General features: G+C 34.5%; 2 protein-coding genes across 2 annotated transcripts; one reads left to right on the top strand and one right to left on the bottom strand.

The window, feature by feature from the left end:
• Positions 1–1,736: 1,736 nt before the first annotated feature.
• Positions 1,737–8,691, top strand: Dip-B (Dipeptidase B). The gene is made up of 10 exons (XM_077440954.1): positions 1,737–1,824; positions 4,457–4,640; positions 4,712–4,800; positions 5,014–5,158; positions 5,233–5,360; positions 6,114–6,310; positions 6,382–6,560; positions 6,638–6,820; positions 7,941–8,234; positions 8,315–8,691. Exons 2-10 carry the CDS (start codon positions 4,458–4,460, stop codon positions 8,468–8,470), a joined length of 1,554 nt encoding a protein of 517 aa, XP_077297080.1. The 5' UTR covers positions 1,737–1,824; position 4,457; the 3' UTR covers positions 8,471–8,691.
• A 3,002-nt stretch (positions 8,692–11,693) lies between these two features.
• On the bottom strand, positions 11,694–22,856 carry LOC143918868 (uncharacterized). The gene is made up of 14 exons (XM_077440950.1): positions 22,700–22,856; positions 18,943–19,122; positions 18,698–18,866; positions 18,483–18,614; positions 18,252–18,395; positions 18,029–18,151; positions 17,511–17,954; positions 17,300–17,430; positions 14,825–17,229; positions 14,518–14,752; positions 14,317–14,437; positions 13,432–13,569; positions 13,167–13,362; positions 11,694–12,295 (listed from the first exon to the last, which is right to left on the bottom strand). Exons 2-14 carry the CDS (start codon positions 19,114–19,116, stop codon positions 12,241–12,243), a joined length of 4,467 nt encoding a protein of 1,488 aa, XP_077297076.1. The 5' UTR covers positions 19,117–19,122; positions 22,700–22,856; the 3' UTR covers positions 11,694–12,240.
• Positions 22,857–24,312: the final 1,456 nt, after the last annotated feature.

The raw sequence follows: 24,312 nt of genomic DNA, 5'->3' as shown, positions 1-24,312 counted from the left end.
CATATTTATAACTCAATAAGGTGTATGCAAAGAATATTTTCCATTTTTATTCCGATATAAAAAATATTTTTTGAAAAAAAATTCAATTTGACAAATCTTTGCCTGCCCTCCCCAAGAAAAAGCTGAAATGACGTCCCTGATTGTTTTCTACCGAAAGTAAAAGCCGGTTTTATGCCGCATTATTTTATGATGCATTCTATTTACCTAGGACAAGGGTTAAAACGAAATATACAATGTAATTTATGGATCTATTTTGCTTTTGCCGTTTTTATTGTACCTAAATTTGTTTATTCCCATTTTTGAAAATTTTATTTATTTTTTACCCTTGATTTTTAGCGTGATGGAAAGAAGAAAATTTTGTTATATGGGGGGGGGGGGACAAATTTTTTTAACCCTGGGGGGGCCCCCTTTAACTCCTGGCATGCACTAATTTCAGTCCCAGTCCGCCACTGCATACATATAATATATGTAAAAGGCTTAATTCATTACCCACACTGACAGACAATACGCATGCCCTATTTTGTGTACGTTTCGTTTCTGTATTTTGCGAGTTTAAGTTCGCATTTACATATCTTCATTCTTCAGAGATGAAATAAGAAAAGGCAGTGGCAGCACTCGAGTACGATAATTAGCTTGGGGTGAATGATATTTTCTCTTGATGAATTTCAAAAATTCACTTTTTATCAAGTGCACAAATGTGTGCACCAGGCCACTAGTCACAGAAATCAGAATCAATTAATGTGTAACGTCATTTGCTCTATTTAGGTCTGTTCATACCTATCCAGCACGACCCGAATCCTGCAAGTATTCTGCAATTACGAACAATATTCTTTAGTACATTCTACATGGACGCGCATGAATGCGTAAATGCGCATGCGCGAATGGAGTATGAATACGTCCATATAATGTACCAAAGAATACTATCCGCACTTGCAGGACACCTGCAGGATACGGGTCGTGCTGGATAGGTATGAACAGACCTTTAATGTGTTATTAATAGACTGCGGATAGAAAACGTGCTTTTTCCAGGAATTGGGGCAGTTTGGCTCTATTTACAAAGCTAGAGTACAACAAAAAAAAAGGTTGGGCGAACCTTTTACAACAATTGAACAATAAACGGCGCGCTGTGGATCCGGCCACTAGTTATTAATGACTAGAGGTAGGATAGTCACAGTGTTATCCATTGTTCCATTGTTGTAAATCCTTTGTAAAAAAGGTTCGGCAAACCTTTAACAATGCATTTACAACCTTTGAACAATACGCGGCACCTTCTGGGTCCGGTGACTATTAATGACTAGTCACCGGACCCAGAAGGTGCCGCGTATTGTTCAAAGGTTGTAAATGCATTGTTAAAGGTTTGCCGAACCTTTTTTACAATGGATTTACAACAATGGAACAATGGATAGCACTGTGACTATCCTACCTCTATTAATGACGTCATTTACTATTAATGTTAAGCCCTATGAATGTGTGACGTCATTTACTGAAGGACTTCTAAAACAAACTAATCAGATTCAAAGCGCACACTAAATTATTATTAGTCAATTTTTAAATATTTTAGCTGAAAAGGGGGAGGAAAATACTCGAAATAAAATTTATCATTTTTTTAAAATTTTATATTTCAACATTGACACAATTTGAAACTATAACAACAGTTCAATGATTTTATCGGCGTAACTCTGTAACTCGATATATTTTTTTATCAAATAACAGTGAATGTTTCGTGATATGAAATTAATCGCCAGTCGTTCGGTGAGTGTTGGAGTGGTGTGTGTTGTGGCCGAATGCTGACGTCTCCTGTCAAATTCTGGAAGTCATCCTGAAGTAAGTCAAAATATTCTCTTTCGACTTAAGCTCATCGAAACGATCCCAAAACTGTCACTAGACTAAAAAAAAAAGTGCCTCAACGTAAAATTATCAAACTGCCATTGCAGTTACCGGTTGTACTTTCACGGGTTTAAAGGTTATGTGCATAATTAACAAAAGAATCGTGAAACATACATAATTGCCACACCTGTTTAATGTGTTATTATTTTATTTTTTTAATATGGCAATTTACTATTCGAAACAATTGAGGTGATAATGCATGCATATATTTTCATCAATTGAGAATAATTACTGTATGAAAATTTTATGATACATATTAAAAAGTTCACTCTTAAAAACCGCTGTTTGCATTTAATCGCGGTTTATATTTGATTACAGATATATAGTGACTCATTTTATTGAATCACTCAATTATATATGAATTTTATTAACTACTCAATGAAACGCATTCGTATAAAAATTTCCGTATAATTAAAAGACTTTTCCTTGTTTTTATTACCAATTTATTAAATTTATTGATTGGCTATTTTTAGATAAATTAATTTTATTACAATTTTTATTTACATACATGTATGAGGTTTTTTAAATTTTAAATGTTGCACAATGTATGGAACGTTGTATGCTCGGCATATGTGGGTGAGAAGTATGACAAGGGTAGTAGATTTAGTGGAGTGGGTGAAATCAAATGGAATGGCAATAAGTGGGTCATATATGTAGTGGATAATAGAAGTGCTCGAATGGTACCCGAGAGAATTTAAAATGGTGCAACGAAATGGGTCGTTAATATTTGAGGATTGTTCAAAATAGAGACGAAAGGAAATGGAGAGACCTTCATCCAGTAGTGGATGGAGAATGGCTGTAAATGATGATGATACATATTGAGTAATTTGGGTTTGCAAATAACCGAATTGCTCCGGTAGCATTATTAATGAATGATCTTTTGAAATGTTTCTATATGTATAAAATATTCTTGATTAACCCCTCGAGTGCTGACATTTTTTTGTGTTGAATGCCCGCCACGCTGAAAATTTTGCCAACATTTCCAATGAGAATTATTTAGAAATCCAATAGAAAGCAGGTATAAAAATTGTAGCTAATCCAAACAAACCCTAGATCACTACCCTAGATAACTACTACCGAGGATTTCGAGTTTTGTTAAGGTGTGCTTAGACTCTCTAATATATCTTGCAACAATATAAAACAAACAAAAGAAGTCTAATAAAAGAATGAATGTATTTTTCCAAAATTATGTAGTTCCATCTTCTTCATTGTTGTTAAAATGTAATGTTCACAATCTAAATTCCAAGCCACAATCTAAAATACTCAGCAGCTTCCATTGGGTAATTCTGCTATGGTTATAAATTCACAGAAATTCTGGTGTAAATGAGTCTTAATAAACGTTGACAAATAAATGACACGGATTACATGATCCATGTTCAATCCATTTTTTTTCAATGTTACCTTTAAAGGCTTATCAGGTAGTATTCTTGTTCTTTGCACATGCTCAATATACAACGCCTATCAGCGTTTTTCAGGCCCATGGACTCGTCAACAAAACGCTGATCGGCGTTGGTCAGCATTCAAAGGGTTAAGATGAGATTTCTTTTTTGTTAGTGTTTGTGTATGTATTGAAGACAAAAAGAAAGTTTATAGCTTTTCAATGAATAATGCTAATTTTTGCATAAAGATGTGTCAGAAATAATAATACGATTAGTTATTTGAATAATACACATTCTAACTGAATAGTAAATATTCACCTGACGAATAAAAGCAAGCTCTATAGCAGGCATCGGCAACCTATGACCCGTGGGTTATTTATATACGTATACTACTCATTTGACAATTTCAAGTGACCCACTTGAGTAAACCGGTTAAGACTTAAATTGTCTGGACACCAATGTAGCGTGGACGTGTAGAGGAGTTTACAAGATCGGAGTGAAAGACGCAGCAGTATGGTAGAGGTAGTTTAATGTTCTTTCGACGACGATCTAGCTCCGAATGAACCACGGTCTAAAACCGCCCAATATTTATACTCACAACACAGAGAGATCATTGGTCGATGGATCGCGAGCCCTTATTGGTTGTTGTATACGGCTCGTTTATACGCTAAGATCAGATGATCAGTACAAGTAAATTGGCGGTCGATCTAATCTCTACGTTAGATAATTATTCACTAAAAGACTGTTTTAAAATTAAAATATCCAGTGACCCGACACATCTTCTTAATAATCACATATTGGTTGATTTTGATCCGCAGCCAAAAAAGATTGCCGACGCCTGCTCTATAGTACAATATTATGCCATAAATTATTTTTTTTTCAAATAAAGTCATTCAAGCGAATTCCGTCAGACATCATACATTATTCACCAGTTTCTCGAACAAAACAGTGGCATTGTATTTAAAAAAATACTTTGTGGTATAATGTCATCTTATCTAGTTGTTTTTTTTTACCTAGTATATATTATATTTACATTGTAATCAAAGTGCTAGTTTTCAAAATGATAATCGTCTAATTGTTTGTGCCCGACTCTGTATATTAAATTTGGAGTATCACATCTATGTACATATGTATAGGTATAATAGTATTGAAATATTGTAAATATAACCCATCCAAATATATCTTCACAGTATGGCAGTACAAACGGACTTCTTGAAGTTGGGCGGTTCAGTTTTCGTCGAGAAGAGTCTCAAATCGAGCTCGTACGATGGAGTGTTACTTATCACATACCCTCAAAATTTCAACGTGAGAGCACCGAAAGATCTTCAAGCTACTGTTGAAAATGCTTTGGCATTGGACAAAGCTCTCAACTCGGTATGTATTTTAAAATCTTCTCACAATGCACAACTGTGATGTTTTATAGACTTGATCTGTTGAATTTTCAGAGTGTGGCTGTTATAAATTGTCCCGACGTTGCAGGATCGAGACTTGTCATTTCTCCAACTGGTCCAATTTCTCCATACGATGATGTCAGGTAAGTTTCAGCATGATCCAAGTCTTCCGAATATGCCACTAGTACTAAATTATGTATCTAGTATATTTCCCTAAGTCGTCGTCTGCTTACAAGTTGCGTCATTTTATATAAAAAAATTTAATTTTTAGACATACTTATTTGGTTAATATGATTTTAATGTTGACTGTTCAAAATGTACGTACGATTATAACGTTTTATTATTATTTTATGTAGATCTGTCGGTGAAGCTGCTAAGAGAGGAATCGAGCGAGCTTTAAAAGCAGGAATACGCAGCCCAATAATAGTAATACAAAATGTTCCTAAATTCAAACAAAACGCACTTGTATTATTGTTAGGAGCTTTTGAAGCTCTATATGTGGTTCGTTTTTTTTTTATTTATTTTTAATTCTTGTCATTTATTGAATTATTTAATTTATTAATTTGTGTTTACAGCCAGTGCAAGTTCGGGAAAGTGTTCTAGCAAAAAAGATTAAATTCAACCGAATTGGAATATACGGTGAAAATATGCCCGATAACTTGGATGCTGTTGTACAAAATGCTCTTGCACTTGAACATGGAAGGTATCCTTATTATTTTATCATTACAATATTAGTTTTTAAGGACAAGCCATTAACGTCTCCGGAAATATGGATGGGGTGTATTTGAGGGAATGAATGCTGTTTTAAAATTTGGTGGTTGCATTGATGCTAACCACCGAGAGGTTGCCGGGTTCGATCCCGTGGGTTGACCTCGATCGAAAATAATCAATTCTGAGTACTATCTGTAGTGCTGCTGGTTATATTTGGATATTTGTGACTCCAAGTCGACCGTTTCCTATCAGAGTTTGTCAATTTAGCTGATTTTCATTGAAAAGGTCCCAACGAATTGGCAACCTTTACCCATTTCTCGCAATTTTCGAGTTTTCAGCATCTTGAATTTCGCTGATTCGTATAAAAATGCTGCAAATTTGTCCATAAATGTCTCGCAAATTACGAGTTTTTCATTATTTCGAAATTTGACGATTTACGTATATATAAAAATGCTCCAAAAATGTAAGTTTATCAAAAATTTATCCATGAATGTCTCTATTTTGCATTGTTAAAAGAATTAATTATTTTGTTTCAAAAAATATTGTAATTGTAATTGGCTAGAAAGGGGCATTAGGGTTTACCTGTTAGGCCTTCCTGGTATATATGTATGTAAATATAAATACATAAATAAAAATATATTTATATTGAGAATTATATATAATGAGATTGATGATTGAAAACAGTGAATGACTGAAAATTATGACGATCAAAGTCAATAAACGATTAAGTGTCATTATATTACAGAATTATTGCAAGGGATGTCGCTGGCGGTGATCCCGAAAGAATGTGTCCTCCGAATGTGGAAACTTACGTGAAAGAGCAGTTCAAAAATGACAGCAACATAAAAATTGAGGTTATTTCAGACTTGAAGACGATCGAAAAAGAGTTTCCTCTGTTTGCTGCTGTTAACCGTGCGGCAAATGAAATTGAAAGGCACCGAGGTAAAATATTTTTAAATGCTATGCAACTTTAACATTGATAAATACTAACATAAATGCTTGTTTATTTTCAGGCCGTATTATATTCTTGACGTACACTCCCAGTGAAACCACCCAGGTTACCGACACCATGATTCTTGTCGGTAAAGGTGTCACTTACGACACCGGTGGTGCTGATATCAAAGCTGGAGGTCACATGGCTGGAATGTCGCGTGATAAATCTGGTGCTGGAGCCGTTGCTGGATTTCTAAAAGTATTTAAAATATCATCTTATATTGTTCCTTGGAGCGATATCATATATGATGATGTTGTTTTTTTTTTTTGTTATAGACTTGTGCCATCCTCAAGCCATTGAATGTGAAAGTATTCGGAATAATGTCGATGGTGCGTAATTCCGTCGGCGAAAACTGCTACGTGTCTGACGAATTAATTATGTCACGTAGTAACATGCTCGTTAGAATTGGTAACACAGATGCTGAAGGAAGAATGGTTATGGCCGATTTAGTTTGCATGGTAATGGTTCATTCATTGACCCCATTTTATTAACTATACAATCGGTAACATTGGAATGTTTAAAAAATTGAAACTTATACAAGACATATGTATGTATGTAAGTTTTACTTCCAGTTTTTGGATTTTGTTCAAATTTTTTTTAATACTTAAAATCACTATACATAAATATTATACACATTAAATATCAAGAAGATAAAAATAATTTAAAAGGTCAAAATAAAATAATGAAATATTGTTAAAAAAATGAAGAATACCAAAAATATAATTTTTCATCTTGATACGTTGAGGGGTGTGGAAAAAAATCGTGTGGTTACAACATTTTTGACTTTTCTAAGAGGAAAAATCCCACTTCTGGTTTATTAAATTTAGTGGTTTTTTTTTTGTTTTCATCACATTGATACAATAATTATACTTGAATTTTTTCGTGATTAAGGGGTCGAAAAAAATCGTGGAAGTAAAATCGAACAAGAGTAAACTGCCACTTCCGGTTGACGGATGCTCACCAAATTTTATATATAACTTAGTATTAGACTTAAACTTCTAGATATGAAATTTCAATTCAATTAGCCAAAAGGTTTTTTAGAAAAACATAAAAAAAACTCGATTCTCTGGAGTAAATATATTTAAAATATACATACATATAAAGGTAATAAATTTATAATTTCTATTATATGTAAAACAATTTTAGTCTGATTCTATTAGCGGTTTGAATTAAAAAACTCAAAAAAGGGGGACACCTATAAGGGGAGGTACCATTTCCGGTCAACTTAAAATTTGAAAAAAATTCACGTCCTATCAGTTCAATAGGACTAACGGTGTTTAAAAAATCCCCAAAATTCACAGATACACACACACTTTTTCTAGATCATGAAAACGTGATCAGTGATCGATTCGGAGTTCGAATTTTCGAACGATCACAAAACTTTATCTATTGTTATTACATACAAAGATAAAGTAACAAAAAAATACCCAAAGTTGAAGTGGATCTACATATGTATGTCATAGTATAAGACTTCTTGTAAAAATGAAAGTTAATACTTTTGAAAGTTAAAGTTAGTTTTTAAAATTACAGTTGCTGTTTTAATTGACAAATCATTCATTGCATTTAAAAAAATTTCAGATGAAAGACAAAGCAAAGAATGAAATCAACCCGCACATATACACCATTGCGACTTTGACCGGTCACGTTATTAAGGCTTTCGGCGAAGGTTATGCTGCCGTCATGGACAACTATGTAGCCAGGGAACAGAATCACGGAAAGCGACTTCAGGAAAGTGGAGAGATTATGGGGGATGTGTTTGAAATATCATCGTTGAGACGCGAAGACTTGGCTACGCACAGGGGTACCTTCGAAGGTGACGACGTGCTGCAATCCAAATGTGAGGCTTCTGTCGCCAACGAACGAGGACATCAAGTCAGTGACTTTTGTATATGTTAATAAGTCAAATATAACAATATTTAGACTACAATGTGTGAATAATTTCTTCGTTTCAGGGTCCAGCTGCTTTTATTTTGATAGCGTCTGGTTTGGAAGAGGAGAATATCAAGTTTTCGCATATCGATATGGCCGGCAGTGCCGGTATTGCACCGAAAGAACCAACAGCTTCTCCGATGTTGGCCCTGGCTCAACTGTATAACATTTTGAAATAATTGCATTTTTAACTTTATGTATGACATGTTATATTCAACTGATTCATGATCAAAATCAAATACACAATTCGCATTTTTTTAATTAGAAATAATATATATATATATTTTTTTACTATTATACGTACATGTTTAAAACATGTATATATTATGTACACGTATGTATCAATTATTATTGTAATTTTATAAAAAGCCAATTGATATAATAAATCATTTTTAATCTCAGTGAATATTTGGATACTCCGAAAACACCCAATTTCAATTGAGATAAGTTTCCATTTCAATTAATCCAGAAACAAAAATACTGCTCTATTAACTCACTATGGACCGCCCGAATAGTCAGCGTGTAATAGTTTTTTTTATGTTAAATTTATACCAGGAAGGCCTAACAGGTAATCCCAATGCGCCTTCCTGGCCAGAAACATTGTACATTTGATACAAATATTATACAAAGTACCTAAATACATATCAATTTATATCCACAGAGACATCTACTGTCAAATTTGTAAATTTGCAGCATTTCATACAATTCAGCGAAATTCGAGATTGCTGAAAACTCGAGGTTTTTGCGAGAAAATGGGTAAGGTTGCCAATTTTTTGGAACCGTTTCAATGAAAATCAGATAAATTGGCAAACTCTGATAGGAAACGAACTACCTGGAGTCACAAATCTAAGGTCTGGTCAGCAGAAACCAGCGAGATATGAACCCGTGACCACTCAAAGCATTGTATGCTCACCACTAGTCTATTTTGGTGGTTAATAAGATAATAGATTTTGTAAATTAAGCATACCTCCTAAACCTTTATCAAAATTAAAAATTGGAATACAGCTTCTTTACAGTTGTCTTCGACCATATAAATTATCATATCAGTATTTCTCAAACTGTTGATAGCTGTATTCAATTTTATGTACATTTCAATATATTTTCAGGTAATAAACGCTATCCATCTTATAGATTATTAAGTTCTTCATTTGAATAAAATATTAAAATTGAGAAATATGTACATATGTATGCTACAAAGAGAAAAAAATAGTAAAATTTAATATCTGGGGATCGGAAATCTTTGGAAAATTATTGTAACGTGGGAACACGGGAGAGAGTATCCGCCGTCTGAATGCAATAGAGACCCCGGGGGTGAACAATAGAGACCCCCGGATTAGGCTAAACGGGACTCAGTAAGTGCCCACTAAGATTCTCAGAACCGGGGTAGGTGCGTGTTACCCGCCAGGGTACACCTACGTGCCTACACAATAGACACATTTATGGATCGGGGAAGCTGTGATGGGCAACTTAGATTTTATAAGAAGGTACACACGGTAGAGCAGATTATTCTGGAGTGAGCGCTGGATCCACGTGGACCTCCTGAATCGTCAAATATATGCTGTAAAGCGACATTGGCCTTTCATTTGGATCCTGAACCCATCCCTATGCAACATTATTATTATCGATCAATTCCTTGGAAAAAAGTCTCGCTTTAAATCATTGAAATATAAATATATGTTTTACTGATTAATCGATATTTTGGATAAAGATTGCTGGTATGATATTGTTGCGTAGGGGTAGATGGAGGATCCAAATGAAAGGCCAAAGTCGCTTCACAGCATTTATTGACTGATTAAGGAGGTCCACGCGCAGCTAGCGCTCGTTCCAGAATAATCCCTCATGCCAAGTGTACTTCCTTTTAAAGGGCAGGTTGCTCACTATAGAGTCCTCGACCCGTTTATCTATTGTTTAGGAACGTAGTCTCGGGCACGCAGTGTCATGCTTTCGTCCGGATTCTGGAAACTAGCGGAGATGCCGCTTGGACTAATCCAGGGGTCTCCATTGTCCACTTTCGAATGTACTTTAGACGTATGATCCCCGAATGCAATTAACCGCCTACGCTACAATATCTATGAATGGAAGTTTAAAACTAAATCATTTAAAAAATACTTTTTTTTATGAAGTTTGGAGGATCTAAAACACGCTGTAATGATGGCCGTTGAATTAAGTTTTATTAAAAAAATATAGTATATATGTTCACGACTCATATCGAAAATAAATTCCTGAAAGTTCAACAAATAACTTCTACTTCTTATAATAAAGGATAAAGGAATAGAAACAGAAGAGTCTATATACAAAAAAATAATAAGCAGAATTCAGCAATAAAAACATAAAGTAGCCATATAAAATTATTTATTAGTTATTTTTCAGCAAATGCATCATTTATATACTAGCACATTTGAAAAAACCTAAATTACGCAAATCTTACAAATTCAAAGTGTATATATATGTATATGTATTATTGCTAATCCACAAACGATCATATTGTTCATTAAACATTAGATAAGGCACATTTCTCAGTTTTTACAATATAAAATGTGAAGTAAAAGACAATTTAAATGAATATAGTAAAGTTCAAATTCAAAATAATATGTAATAATAGCACAATATTCGATAATTGAATTGGCATTTCGTTTGAGCTGTGTGACGAAATTCCAGCGACAGTATAGAAACTATAATAATAACTCTAATTGTATCCTGATGAGCAATTTTATTTATTCCAGTTAAAAATACTATTATAATTATTCCTTATATAAAATTTCACTAAATTTCAATCCAAAAATATATCCATCTACGTATAATATGTATGAGGATCATTAATGGCTGGGTAAGTATTTCCTTCTAGATTTTTATGCCATATAATTTATACTTAGAAGATCCGATACTCATAAATGGTAAATTATTGACGATGAAATCATGCCTTCATAATAATATAAAGTTTATATTATACATTTTATAAAAATATATGGTAAGATTTTCCATTAAAGTATGTACACAACCAAATTATGATTCTTAAATAAAATTTAATATTAATTGTACTTTGTATTAAAATTATATCAAAATTTTTTATTGTAAGGTTGTACTCACTCAATTTTCATATAAATATTGTTACATTTAATGATACTTTATCAAATCTAATCCAAACAAAATCAAAATAAGAACAATGAGCACTTTGTAATATGATAGCGTCTTTCTATAAGGCTAGATTTAAATTAAAAGGAAGAATTAAGATTCAAGACAAAACGCCAATTATTGAATGAGAAAAAAGATGCCACATTTTTCTTATTTATTTAAAATTTCATTACAAAATATAAAATCCATAAAATATGTATATAAATATATATAATCTCTAATTGTGTCGTCCCCCACTCAGCATGTAGTTAGTTATTCATATTTTTTATTAGATTACTATAAATGTTACTATATTATTCACTGTCTCCCATAAATGTATCTAATATAATTAATCTTTATTTCTCCAGGTAAATTAACATCACTATTGAGTCAATGTACTTCAACAAATTGTTTAAGTTGTGTTTCAAAAAAATATACATCTATAATTATTCCTTTAAGCCATAATTCAAAATAAATAATCGCATGGTAGCGATTTGAAAAATTAAAAATCAAGATTCATAAAAAAAAGAGCTTAAAAACACACAAAAACAAGCCAAAACAAAAATTAAAGCAAACTCAAACAAAAGATATCCTTTGTTAAATAAATTTAAGAAAATTTTACTATAATAGAAACTCAAACTTATATGTATATAATAAGTCATTTTAAATTTATAGCGGTATTAGAGAATACCAGACAGCAAAAAGTAATCAATTAAAATTAATATCTTTTGTACTTTATATTTTAAATCAATTAAATTGCATTACGTTTCTATTGCATTATACACCGACATAAATAAATTAAAATTCAATTTAAACGAAGAACTAGTAATTGACTTGTTTAGTTTTTTTTCGCTAATGCTGTCGATCTTGTACTTCTTCGTGCGATTGGAGACCTAAAAAAAATACAGAATTTTAAACGAAATCTAATAGTAATGTTTGTTAGTGCATTTTAACAGTGAAATATTTGCAGATTCCAATTCATATTAGTTAAACCCTTTGAATGCTGGCGTTTTGCCAAGAATACTACTCGCTAAGCCTTTCCAGATAGCATTGAACATGGGTCGTGCATTCCATGTCAATGTTCATACAGACTGGTTTACACCGGCATTTCTGAATTTATAACCATAGCAGAATTTCCCGATGGAAATACCTAACTGCTGAGTATTTTAGATAGTGGCTTGGAATTTACCTATAGATTGTGAGCATTACATTTTAACAACAAAGAAGAAGAAGATGGAACTAGTTTTGGAAAAATACATTCATTAATAGACTTCTTCTGTTTATTTTATATTGTTGCAAGATATATTAGAGAATCTAAGCAAACCTTTACAAAACTTGAAATCTTCAGTGGTAGTTATCTAGGGTTTGTTTGGATTAGTTACAACTTTTATACCTGCTTTCTATTGGATTTCTAAATAATTCTAGTTGAAAAGTTGGCGAAATTTTCAGTGTGGCGGGCTTCAAAACGTCAGCACTCAAAGGGTTATAAATAACATATCTCAAGAAACTTTTTAAATACAAATCTCGGTTACACTGTGAATGGCCATAATGAAAGACACATCTGATAATACTTAAATTCCTGACTCATTCGTTTCAGACGAAATCTTTGATATGTCAAGAATTTTATTGGTATTTTTTTCTCTTAATATCATTGGTAAAAAAAAAAACATTCTTCATCGTGTGGAGCATTTAAAGCAAGCTCGCAGAACTTAAATGTTCTGCTGAACATCAGTTAAGAATCGATCAAATACATATGTAGCTTACTTTTTAACGGACGATTTTTCAACCTTGGAGACTATTTTTGTAATTTTCTTTACTTCACTCGTAGTTTTCTCTTCTGTAGTTTCCTTTGATTTTTTTGCAGGTAATTTACTTTTAGTCGATGTTAAGCTTTTTGTGGACGTTGTTTCTGTTTTGCTTTTAGTGGGTAATTTTACTTTCAAAACGTTGCTTTTGACCACTAAAAAACAATATTATTAAAAAAAAATAATCAAATATTCACTAATATTGTAAAGAAAAGAAAACCAACCTTTTCGTTTAGGCGAAACTTTGACAGACACAGCAGCTTTAGGTTTGGAAATCTTTCCTACTTTTTCTTTACCAGTCACACTGACTTGTTTAACAGTTGAAGTTGATTTCCTTGTAATTTTCGTAATTACAACACTATCTATAAAATATCACAAATTTTTTAAAAATTAATATTATAATTAAAATTTCTATAAATTTACTAATGTCATTAAAGGTTACCCCAAAGCGACACATATGGTTTTAAACTTGTACATATATAAATTTGAAGTTATATTCAAATAGTGGTGACAAATATTAGGTAGTATGATTTTTGCCAATTTGACGAGGAACCGTTTCATCAATGAAATCAAATAAATCGGCAAACTCCGATAGGAAACAATCGACTTGGAGTTAAATATCCCAGTCTGACAAGCGGCACTGCGGATTTTTTTATTTTAATTTTACATACATATATACCAGGAAGGCCTAACAGGTAAACCCCGATGCGCCTTCCTGGACAATTACAAACATTGCAGCATTTTTTTATTACATAAATCGCTGAATTTCAAGATAATCTATAGATTTACACTTGTACATAAATCATATTCAAATAGTGGTGACATTGTGGGTAGAATCGTTTTTAGCCAATTTGATGCAGGAACCGTTTCAACAATGAAATCAGATAAATTGGCAAACTTTGATAGGAAAGGATCAACTGAAGGTCACAAATATCCAAGTCTGACCAGCAGCAATAAAGATAATACTTGAAATAAATTCTTTTCAACCATGGTTAAATCAGAGTTCGAGCCTTGTACCTCTCGGCGGTTGGCATGAACGCAACCACCGAGCTATACTACTGGCTATATAAACATTTCATCAATATGTAGGTAACGAGCATAAAATTTACCTGTTTTGGCCCTCGAAGACCTTGTAGTTTTGGTAGATTTCGGTACGTCTACACTTTTCTCAGCGCTTAGAGCGAATGTAACTTTCTTTTTATTGACTTGATTTTTAACAGCATTAGATACCTGAAAAAAAAAACAAAAACCATTAAAAAATACAATAATACTGATCACTACTTGCATAAACATAAATTATGGATTTCTACTTTGGCCGATTTCTTCGAATCTTTAACGTCAACCTCGAGCTTGATAGTGTTTGCTACCTCTTCAATTTTTTTTGTATGCACTACTCTGGAACGGGTTCTAGTTTTAGTTGAAGTTGCACCACTCACTTCATCAGGGATCTGATCCTCGTTCTTCACATCAACGACTTCTACCTTCAATTTGCTTAATTTAGCCCTAGTCTTTTTGGGTGATTTTTTATCAAGTAAATTCTTTTGCCTAAAAAGAAAAAGAAATCAATTAGAATTAAAACATAATATAGCAGCAATAATAGTAAAAAAAAAATCAAACCGTAATTCTCTTCCTCGAACTCTTGATTTTGAAATAATAGGAGAAATTTGTTTGACGTCGATTTCACTTTTTCCAATTTTGGACTTTCCGGCAGCAGGCGTCGAGTGACACATAGAAATATTGGAGTTATCGGCATGGTCTGAACTTTGTTTGATGCACGAATTGACTTTAGAGATCTCCAAAGAATAATTGGTCTTATCAATTGTACCCCGACGAAGAGATCTATTCGGAGTGATATTATTTTTAATATCCATGGAGCATTCTCCTGATTTAAGGGCATGGTAGACTTTGTTTGGAATGAGGCCGACATTCTCAAGTACGCTACCACGAGAAACAATATGATCTCTGGAGTAATTTTTCAACGGTGATCTTCCTAATGAATAGTTATACATTTCATGATTTGAAGCCGACGAGGTATTCTCTTCATTGACTTTTACACTCTCGCTTTTGGACGGTTCAAACAACTTGCTCAGTCCTGATAAATCCGGCGTGTTTTGAGCCGATTTCATTGTATGTTTTGGTGTTTGCAATAATCGTTTGACACCTTTGACGTCCCTTAGATCATTTTTGGGCGATTTCTTTGGTTTTGGAGTCTTCAGTAATCTTTGTACTCCTTTAACGTCTCTCAAGTCATTTTTGGGCGATTTTTTGGCGTTTGGTGTCTTGAGTAATCTCTTAACACCTTTAACGTCACTGAGATCATTTTCGGGTGACTTCTGGGTATTCGGAGTCTTGAGTAATTTTTTAACCCCTCTAATGTCGCGTAAATCATTTTTGGGAGACCTTTTAATACTCGGAGTTCTGAGTAGTCTTCCAACTCCTCCAAGATTATTTGAATCGTTCAATTTACTTGTAACAGTTTTTGTACGTGTTTCTGGTGATTTTTTAAGCCCTTGTATATTTTTCGGCGAATTAGCCGTTTTGGAAACATTGGGTGATTTTTTAGACACATTTGGACTTACAAAGACTTTAGGACATTCTTCTATTGATACAAACAATCTTTTGATTTTATTCAAGTCTCCTGAATTGTCAGGCGATTTGGTGGTATTGGGTGAGAGTAAATTTTGAATACCTTCAAAATCACTCAGATTGTTCAAAGGAGACTTTACCGGCGATCTAAAGATCCTACGTAGTCCTTTCACATTTCGTAAATCATTGAGAGGCGAGTTTTGTGCCTTCGGTGTTTTGAACATTTTCTTAACACCTATTATGTGTCTGAGGTCGTTTTTAGGGGATTTTGGAGTCCTCAGTAATCGTCTAGAACTGATGTTATTTGAAGGAGATTTGCTTTTCTTGTCACTTGAATTTACCTTCACGGCTTGATTTGTAGTTGGCTCAATGCTAGAATTGACAATACTTTTGCCCATTCTTCTAGATCGGGTCAAAAGCTCGAAGGACGAGTCTCCATCTTGTTCGTCATCAAATACATGCGAATCACCATACTGTCGGATGCTCTGAGACAATATCCTTTTCACGGGACTTTTAAACAGCTCTTTGACTACTTCTGGCGATCTAACCAGATGGTCTATAATATTCTTTTTGGAAACAGGTTTCTTGGCAGTAGAATGCTTTTCTTTGAGGACTTCTTGGGGTGGTTTTAAACTACTTTTAGGTGTAATAACTAGTTCATCCTCATTTCTGGAAACATTCGGATCGGTTATATTTGAGCTATCAGAAACGTGTTCCAAGCCAGCTGATCTACTACTGCGTTTACTTGGAAGGATCGGAGAAGATTTTCGATCGTTCTTAAGATTAGTTTTTCTTTTGGGTTCAGTTTTAGACTTGGTTATCAAAATTTGCGAGCGTCTCAAATTCAACACTCCCAATTTTCTAGATCTTGTTTTTGGAGAGATATCAACAACATTACCCATGTTTCTGTCGACGTCGTTTGGGGTGGAAGACTTCAACTCAAACAAGGTACTTAAATTAGGAGTATTGATATCGATAAAATTTGTCAAATCAGCGTCTGTTTTCGGTGAACTGTGTTTTGGCGAAATAATCGGCGATTGTGCGATTACCGCTCTAGGCGTAGTTTTATTGCTTTGGCTTAAATAAGCTTTTGAAATTAACGAGACAGACTTTCTTTTTGATAATCTCGGGGGTCTTCCAATCTCCAAAAGTTGTGGACTGGGTGTGTTAACGATCGGAGTCATCAATTTTTCCACCGATTTGATCTTGTCGCTGATAGCTTTGAATTCGGGCGTTTTAGTTACAGATTCGAGATCGATTTCAGGATTATTCATAATATTCAAAGCGTTAGTTAGATATAATATGAATGACGAAACATCATTTTCCGTTGACGCGCTTTTATTCGATCCGGTAACAGAATTTTCGACGGACTCCAATATCTTGTTTTTCAATTTTCGATTAGTGAATGGCGTAGCCTTTTTTCCACCAGACAAAGCCTAAAACAAGTAAGTTATTAATAAGGATAATTGTATTATTTCAATACTATCATAGATACAAAGCTCTTACGGGTGTTTTTGGGGTGAACGATCGTGTTCTAAGAGACTTCGACGACAACAACAACAACGATGACTTATCTTTCGCTGAAGATTTAGGCGTTGAAACCTTAGCTTTCATGAGCATTTTCTTTTTCGTCGAATCTGTAAAGTCAGCATCACCAAAAATCATTTTTTACAACTTTATTTAAACACTGCCAATATTGTTTATGAAAAATAATTACCCGGCATTGGACACGGAGTGGATCTTGATCTTTTCGGAACAGTCGATTTCTTAACACTATCTTTTTCCATTACGGTTTTAGGAGACGCTGATGTTTTGGGAGTTTTGGACGCTGAATTTTCAATCGGATGCTTTGGCGATTCACCAACAATGGGCTCGACTCCACTCACATTGTGCTGTTCTAATGTATATTTCAACACGATAGACCCTTTTTTGCGATCCAACAATTGACGAGATGAAATCTTAGTAGTTTTAGACATCTGATCATCTAACAGTTGCCTCGCAGCTGAAATTTTCGCCGGTAATGACTTTGAGCCATTCGACAGCAGCGTTTTTGAAGAGTTGGGAGTTTCCTTAGAATTATTAAGCGAATTCGAAATGCTCAATTTCTTCGACGACAAACTCCTTCTGGTAAGTAACATCAGTGCTGCCCTTTTATTTTTATCTAAAAATATCACATTGTCAATTAATTTAGTTAAAAAATATCATAAATTTTAATTTATCATACAAAATTCCAACCTAATACAACAGGAGTATCGAGTTTTTCCACTTTTTCGACTCTTCTTCTCTTTCCGTTGGATAGTGTATGCCTCGATTCATTGTCGTATAACGGATTACTTATTTTTCTAATGCGCATCTTAACTAAAAAACATTCCGTATCAATATTACAAATACAGATCTAACAAAATCAATTCCTAATCGGAAATTGGTGATTGTTTTAATCGATAATTGAGAAATTAACCTGTCGAATTGTAACTTTCACTACGAACTGTACTCTGAGAATGATCAGGCGTTGCAGATATGGGATTTGTATTCTCGAAAGCAACTAAGCTTCGCCTTTGCGGCATAACAACAGCAATCTGACGGGTTTTCGAAGAATGTGCACCTAAAATAAAATCACATTTAATATCAACATTATTATTTAGGCACATACAAATTTCGATATATCATGTAAGTAGGCAACAAAACAAACCTTGTAATGCTCCAACACTATTTCTTGTTCTGGTTTCGAGCGGTTCGATTTTTTTCCTCAGACTTACAGGCTCACTTCTTCGTTTACTAATATTATTCCTTGTACGTTTAACAACAACGGATACCTTTTTATCTACAACAAAAAATCACCACTTTATCATGAAAAGCATTTTGTATTTTTGAAATACACACACACGAATATGAAAATAAACATACCGGAGGCTTTCTTTGCCGAAGAATGAGGGGTGCTAAGTTGACCGTCATAGTCCCATCTAAACTTTGCAATACCGAATGTGATACTATCGGAGTGTTTCAGCGCTTTTGTGGTGAAAGTTTTGCCATTCAAATAAGTGGGATGCTCAAGGGTGAGATTTTTGATAATAGCCTGTGTGAAATCACCGAATGGATTATTCATTTGAACAATATTATATCGTAAGGTAGAAGATAAATCGAAAACAGACCTCTGTAGGGTGAACAGTGATTCTGCACTGCTTCGGTGGAAGTAGCTTGGAAGTAATTATGTCACAGTCCTTGCCACTGCCGACAGTGAGACTGCCAGTCTCCACGGGATAGCTCGATCCCGGATGGCCGTCACGTTTTATAATGACGATCCGACCGCTTCCTGACAATGCCATGCTTTCCTGAAATATTCGTCATTAATTTTTTTTAGAAATTCAAAGATTAAACAGAATTATCAGTCTAGTGTTTCGAACATAACTTTCGGGACGCCCAAATGTACCGGTTTACTACTTTTTTGATTCCTATTAATTTTTAGTTCAGAGTTTAAAACTTGGATTATAAATTTTATTTTTACATAGATATATACCAGGAAGGCTTGAAAGGAAGACCCCAATGCGCCTTCCTGGACAATTACTCACAAACAATACAGCGTTTTTAATACATAAATTTCAGGAAGGAAGGACCTATTTGCCGTGTATTTTTTTTATTATTATTTAAGAATAGTTGGAAAAAGCGGCACAGCCAATGGACCGTTTTTTTGTTAATAATAAATATATAAATATACATGTACTAAAAGCAAACTAATATTACAAAATAATTCTGCTACAGCATAATTATTAGAATCAATTTCACAAGCCTGAACCAAATCAAACGAAATACACGTACAATTAAAATAATGATTTCATATAAATAATGATTCCATTATAGTTTTTTATGAATCACAAACGACTCGTACATTTACATATAAAATATGATATTTATTTGATCGTGTCGCTATTTATCGAAAACAAATATTGACATTGATATAAAAGGTAACGCATTAAATACTCAAACAACAACATTTCTTACAAAAACATGAAGCCAACACGATATGAGATACAATTTATATTCAATATGAAGACATCACATTCCATCGAAGCGTATAAAATACAGTAGAACCACGATTGTCCAGACTAATTGGGGATGAAGGTAGTCCGGAAAATGTAAATTCAGTCTGAATAATTTTTATTTGTCTACATATACATATATACTTAATAACATGAAGATCAATATTAAATTATTCTTTATTGAGAAATTCAATTATGGATTTCAGCTTAAAGTTAGCTGTTCTTTTTAGCCAAATCGCGAATACTTTTCATACAACAATGGATCAGATATTGGCTGTCCAGACGATCGTCTTTGAATGAACCACATAAAAATACACTTTTCGACTTCTTCATTCCGTCTTCTAACATTAAAGAATCAGTAAACTTCATAATTACAAGCCTCTTCTGTGTATTTTTATCCCTTTTTTTAATATCCGAGATCGTTGATCGTCCTAATACACTGCTTTTAACCCTTGCTGAATTTAAGTATTAACAGATGTGTCTTTCATTATGGCCATTCACAGTGTAACCGAGATTTGTATTTAAAAAGTTTCTTGAGATATGTTATTTATAACCCTTTGAGTGCTGACGTTTTTTCTGTTAAAAGCCGCCACACTGAGAATTTCGACAACATTTCCAACTAGAATTATTTAGAAATCTAATAGAAAGCAGGTATAAAAATTGTAGCTAATCCAAACAAACCCTAGATCACTACCGCCAAGGATTTCGATTTTTGTAAAGGTGTGTTTAGACTCTCTAACATATCTTGCAACAATATAAAATAAACAAAATAAGTCTATTAATGAATGTATTTTTCCAAAACCAGTTCTATCTTCTTCATTGTTGTTATAATGTAATGCTCACAATCTAAATGCCAAGCCCACAATCTAAAATACTCATCAGTTAGGGATTTCCATCGGGTAATTCTGCTATGGTTATAAATTCAGACATTCTGGTGTAAACGAATCTTTATAAACGTTGACAAATGAACGACACGGATTACACGATCCATGTTCAATGCAACCTGGAAAGGCTTAGCGGGTAGCAGTCTTGTTTACATTTTACATGCTCCAAATACGATGCCTATTGGCGTTTTTCAGGCCCATGGACTTCTTGGCAAAACCCCGATCGGCACTGGTCAGCATTCAAAGAGATAAAGCATTGATTATATCTAATTTGTCTTTAAATGATAATACAAAACTGTTTTGTTTTTCTTTTCTTTTCCATATTGGTGATATTAAATATAAAATATTCAAGAAACAAACGTCCTATGAGTATTGAATTTTGAAGACAACTGACTCATTTCTGAGTCTTATTTTCGAAATGTTATATTATGCATTTGAAAGCAGCAAAATCGTAAAATTTGTGTTGGTTTTTAATAATCAGGATAATCGAGGTTCTACTGTATAACCAACAGAATAGACAAGTAGCATATAATGCTTTGAACAGAGTGGTCACAAGTTCAAATTCCACTGCTTTCTGTTGGCCAGACATTGGATTTGCGACTCCAGGTCGATCGTTTCCTATCAGAGTTCACCAATTTATCTGATTTTCATTGAAACGGTTCCAACAAATTGGCAACCTAACCCATTTTCTCGTATAATTTCGAATTTCGCTGCATTGTATAATATGCTGCAAATTTACAAATTTGACCATAAAATGTCTCTGTGGATATTAATTGATATGTATTTATGTACTTTTTATAGTACTGTTACGTATACTAAAAAGAGCCGCCGAGTAGTGGCAATCGGATTAGGCCGGGTAGCATTCCAGAGACTATGTGAACGTTATAATTGGTTTCGAGGATTATATCTAGACCATAAGTGCACGTAGGCTAAACAATGGCGACCGAGTTGGCTGTTATTGCTCCTTTCTCAGAATTGACCTGTACCGTGGGAGACATATCCGTACGTGACCATAACAATAGGCAAACAAATTAGACATTGAAGATGTCCTGAGAGATCTATCCCTTATAAGGCGATATCAAGTCATTCTGGACTGAGCACTGCCAGTGTGTGTATCTCCTTAATCATCAATAAATGCTGTGAAACGACTTTGGCCTTTTACTTGGATCCTCCACCCACCCCTACGCAACAGTACTAATAATATTGGTATCAAAATGTATAATGTTTCTGGCCAAAAGGCGTATTTGTGTTACTCGTTAGGGCTTCCTGCTATAAATTGAAAAAAAAATAATATACAACACGTTTTCTTTTCCATATTGGTGATGTTAAAAAAATAAATATTTAAATCGCGATCAAATTTTCAAGAAACAAATGTCATATGACAGAAAAGACAAAACAAAAGAAAATATTTTCGAAATTTTATGCATTGCATTTGTTTTTAACAATCTGGATAATTAGAGGTTTTACTGTACATGTAAGCAAACTAGAACACAACAACATAACCTCATTTCGTTAAGCTTAGCAGTGGGGACTTGTTATTTTTTAGACCGATGAAAATTGCGTATTCCAAAGGATCATAGTTGGAAGTTGCAAAGTTTGCCTGACGCCGATCATTTATGTATGTATGCAGTACTAACAAAAGCCAAGTGTTTATAGGTTAACGGTAAATATAGCAGCGGAGCCGAGTCGACGATCCGTGAGGGTTATGCGAGGCGCAAGTGACAGATAGTAATGTCAGCGATGACGAAACGAGTTGACGTGCTGCCAGAGGTCGCCATATTTGGAAAAAATTGAAAACAAAGATCAAGCATAGGTGGTGTCATAGGTAGTGGTAGTGGTAGTGGTAGTGGTAGTGGTAGTGGTAGCAGTAACGGTATCGCTATTGGCATCGGTAATCGGCAACGCTCGACAGCCTTCGGGCGCTGCGGGGGTCTCGGGCGGGGCGAGGGGTCGGGGCGGGGGCGGGGGGGGGGGGGGCGGAGGCTCACCTGCCGGGGGGCGACGGAGCGACGGCGCGAGGGGCGGAGCCCGGGGTGCTCGAGTGGCGCCGCTGCCGATTCAAACTTCAAACGCGTCTCTGCCTGCGAACGAAGGCGGCGGTTGGCGGTTGGCGCGCACTCCTGCCAACCTCGCAATGCCAACAACACATTCGTCAACAATGCATTCGCGCCACACGCGAACATTGATATATATATATATTTTTTTTATTTTATTATATACATACATACATATATATTAGGTAAAGTGAAAATAAATAGTGTTTTTGCTTAATACTAAACAAAAAATTTATTTCCAAAAAAATCGCATTCTATTTAACCCTTTGCCCACGTCACCAAATTTAGCGAACATGCCCTGTACGCGGCTGCTTTTTTGCGGATTTTGTTATCGCGTTTTCGACTATAAATATAGGTTGTAATATTTTATAAATTATTTTAGCCTATATTGAATTTTTTTTGACTACTGCCATCTATTGAATTTGGTAAAGTATACATTTAGTAATATTTTCAACCAAGTTATACAATTTTAACACAATAGACGGCTCTTATACTGGTTGGAACTTCCAAGACATCTATGCGTGTCTCACGCGCTGAGGGTATGTTCGCTAGGGGACATGTATATGTAGTAGTCGTACGCGGTGGAAAGGTTAAGGTCTGTTCATACTTGTTCAGCACGACTCGTATCCTGCAGGTGTCATGCAAGCGCGGATAGTATTATTTGGTACATTCTATATGGACGCGCATGAATGCGTAAATGCGCATGCGCGAATGACGTATGAATACATCCATATTTTATTTTATTTTACATAATCAATTAATCAAGCACACTCGTCTAACAGATTGCTCCAAGGTGACGAGTGTGCTAAAAATATTAAGAAGTACAAAAGGAAAAAATACAAGTTAAATAAACAAATTATATATACAAATATACAAATTAAATAAGGAAAGGATAACTAAATAAAACATGAAATCATAATAAAATCATAATTAAAAACATTAACTCAACCTTTCTAAATGGTCGCGACCTCCATAACTTAGGAAGTGGTGCAGATAATGAAGAGAGACGTGACAAATGTCAATGGCACCATCCAATGAATTTAAGAAACGGAGGCCGCGAGGAATGGGAGAATAACTAAATGCCACAGCTCTAGCCAAAGGAGTGTGAAATATAATGTACCAAATAATACTATCCGCACTTGCATGACACCTGCAGGATACGGGTCGTGCTGGATAGGTATGAACAGACCTTTATTGAGATGAGTGATTCCCAGTGCCGGCCTTACACCCAATGGCGCCCTCGGGCAATTTTTTCTAAAACCCTTAAAAAAAATTTATAAAAATGGATTACCATCAGTGGCAGCTCGTCTATATGGGCTGCGGGGCTATAGTCCTCCCAGTATGGTACAAATGCATGCTATTTTTGCCGTCCATATGGGCTGCAGGGCTGCAGACCTCCTAGTATAGTACATATGCATGCTATTTTTGTCTGTATTTGATCACCGGTATGGTCAACGAGCTAATACAACCCGATTAATCTCTGCAGCCCCCCCCCCTCTATGAATTCTCACGAGCCGCCACTGATTACCATCCTACTTTTTTTCCGG

The sequence above is a fragment of the Arctopsyche grandis genome, chromosome 11 (genome assembly GCF_051622035.1).
Source record: "Arctopsyche grandis isolate Sample6627 chromosome 11, ASM5162203v2, whole genome shotgun sequence".
NCBI lineage: Eukaryota > Metazoa > Arthropoda > Insecta > Trichoptera > Hydropsychidae > Arctopsyche > Arctopsyche grandis.
Note: the sequence above shows the minus strand (reverse complement) of the source record. Positions and strands in the feature narration are given on the sequence as shown.

Coding starts and splice junctions, on each gene's coding strand:
- LOC143918868 (XM_077440950.1), bottom strand. CDS start 19,116: ATGGCATTGTCAGGAAGCGGTCGGATCGTCATTATAAAACGTGACGGC. Junction 18,396..18,482: donor TAGTGTTGGAGCATTACAAG/GTTTGTTTTGTT, acceptor ATTTTATTTTAG/GTGCACATTCTTCGAAAACC. Junction 18,152..18,251: donor TGAAAGTTACAATTCGACAG/GTTAATTTCTCA, acceptor AATGTTTTTTAG/TTAAGATGCGCATTAGAAAA.
- Dip-B (XM_077440954.1), top strand. CDS start 4,458: ATGGCAGTACAAACGGACTTCTTGAAGTTGGGCGGTTCAGTTTTCGTC. Junction 5,159..5,232: donor CTTTTGAAGCTCTATATGTG/GTTCGTTTTTTT, acceptor TTGTGTTTACAG/CCAGTGCAAGTTCGGGAAAG. Junction 6,821..7,940: donor TGGCCGATTTAGTTTGCATG/GTAATGGTTCAT, acceptor AAAAAATTTCAG/ATGAAAGACAAAGCAAAGAA.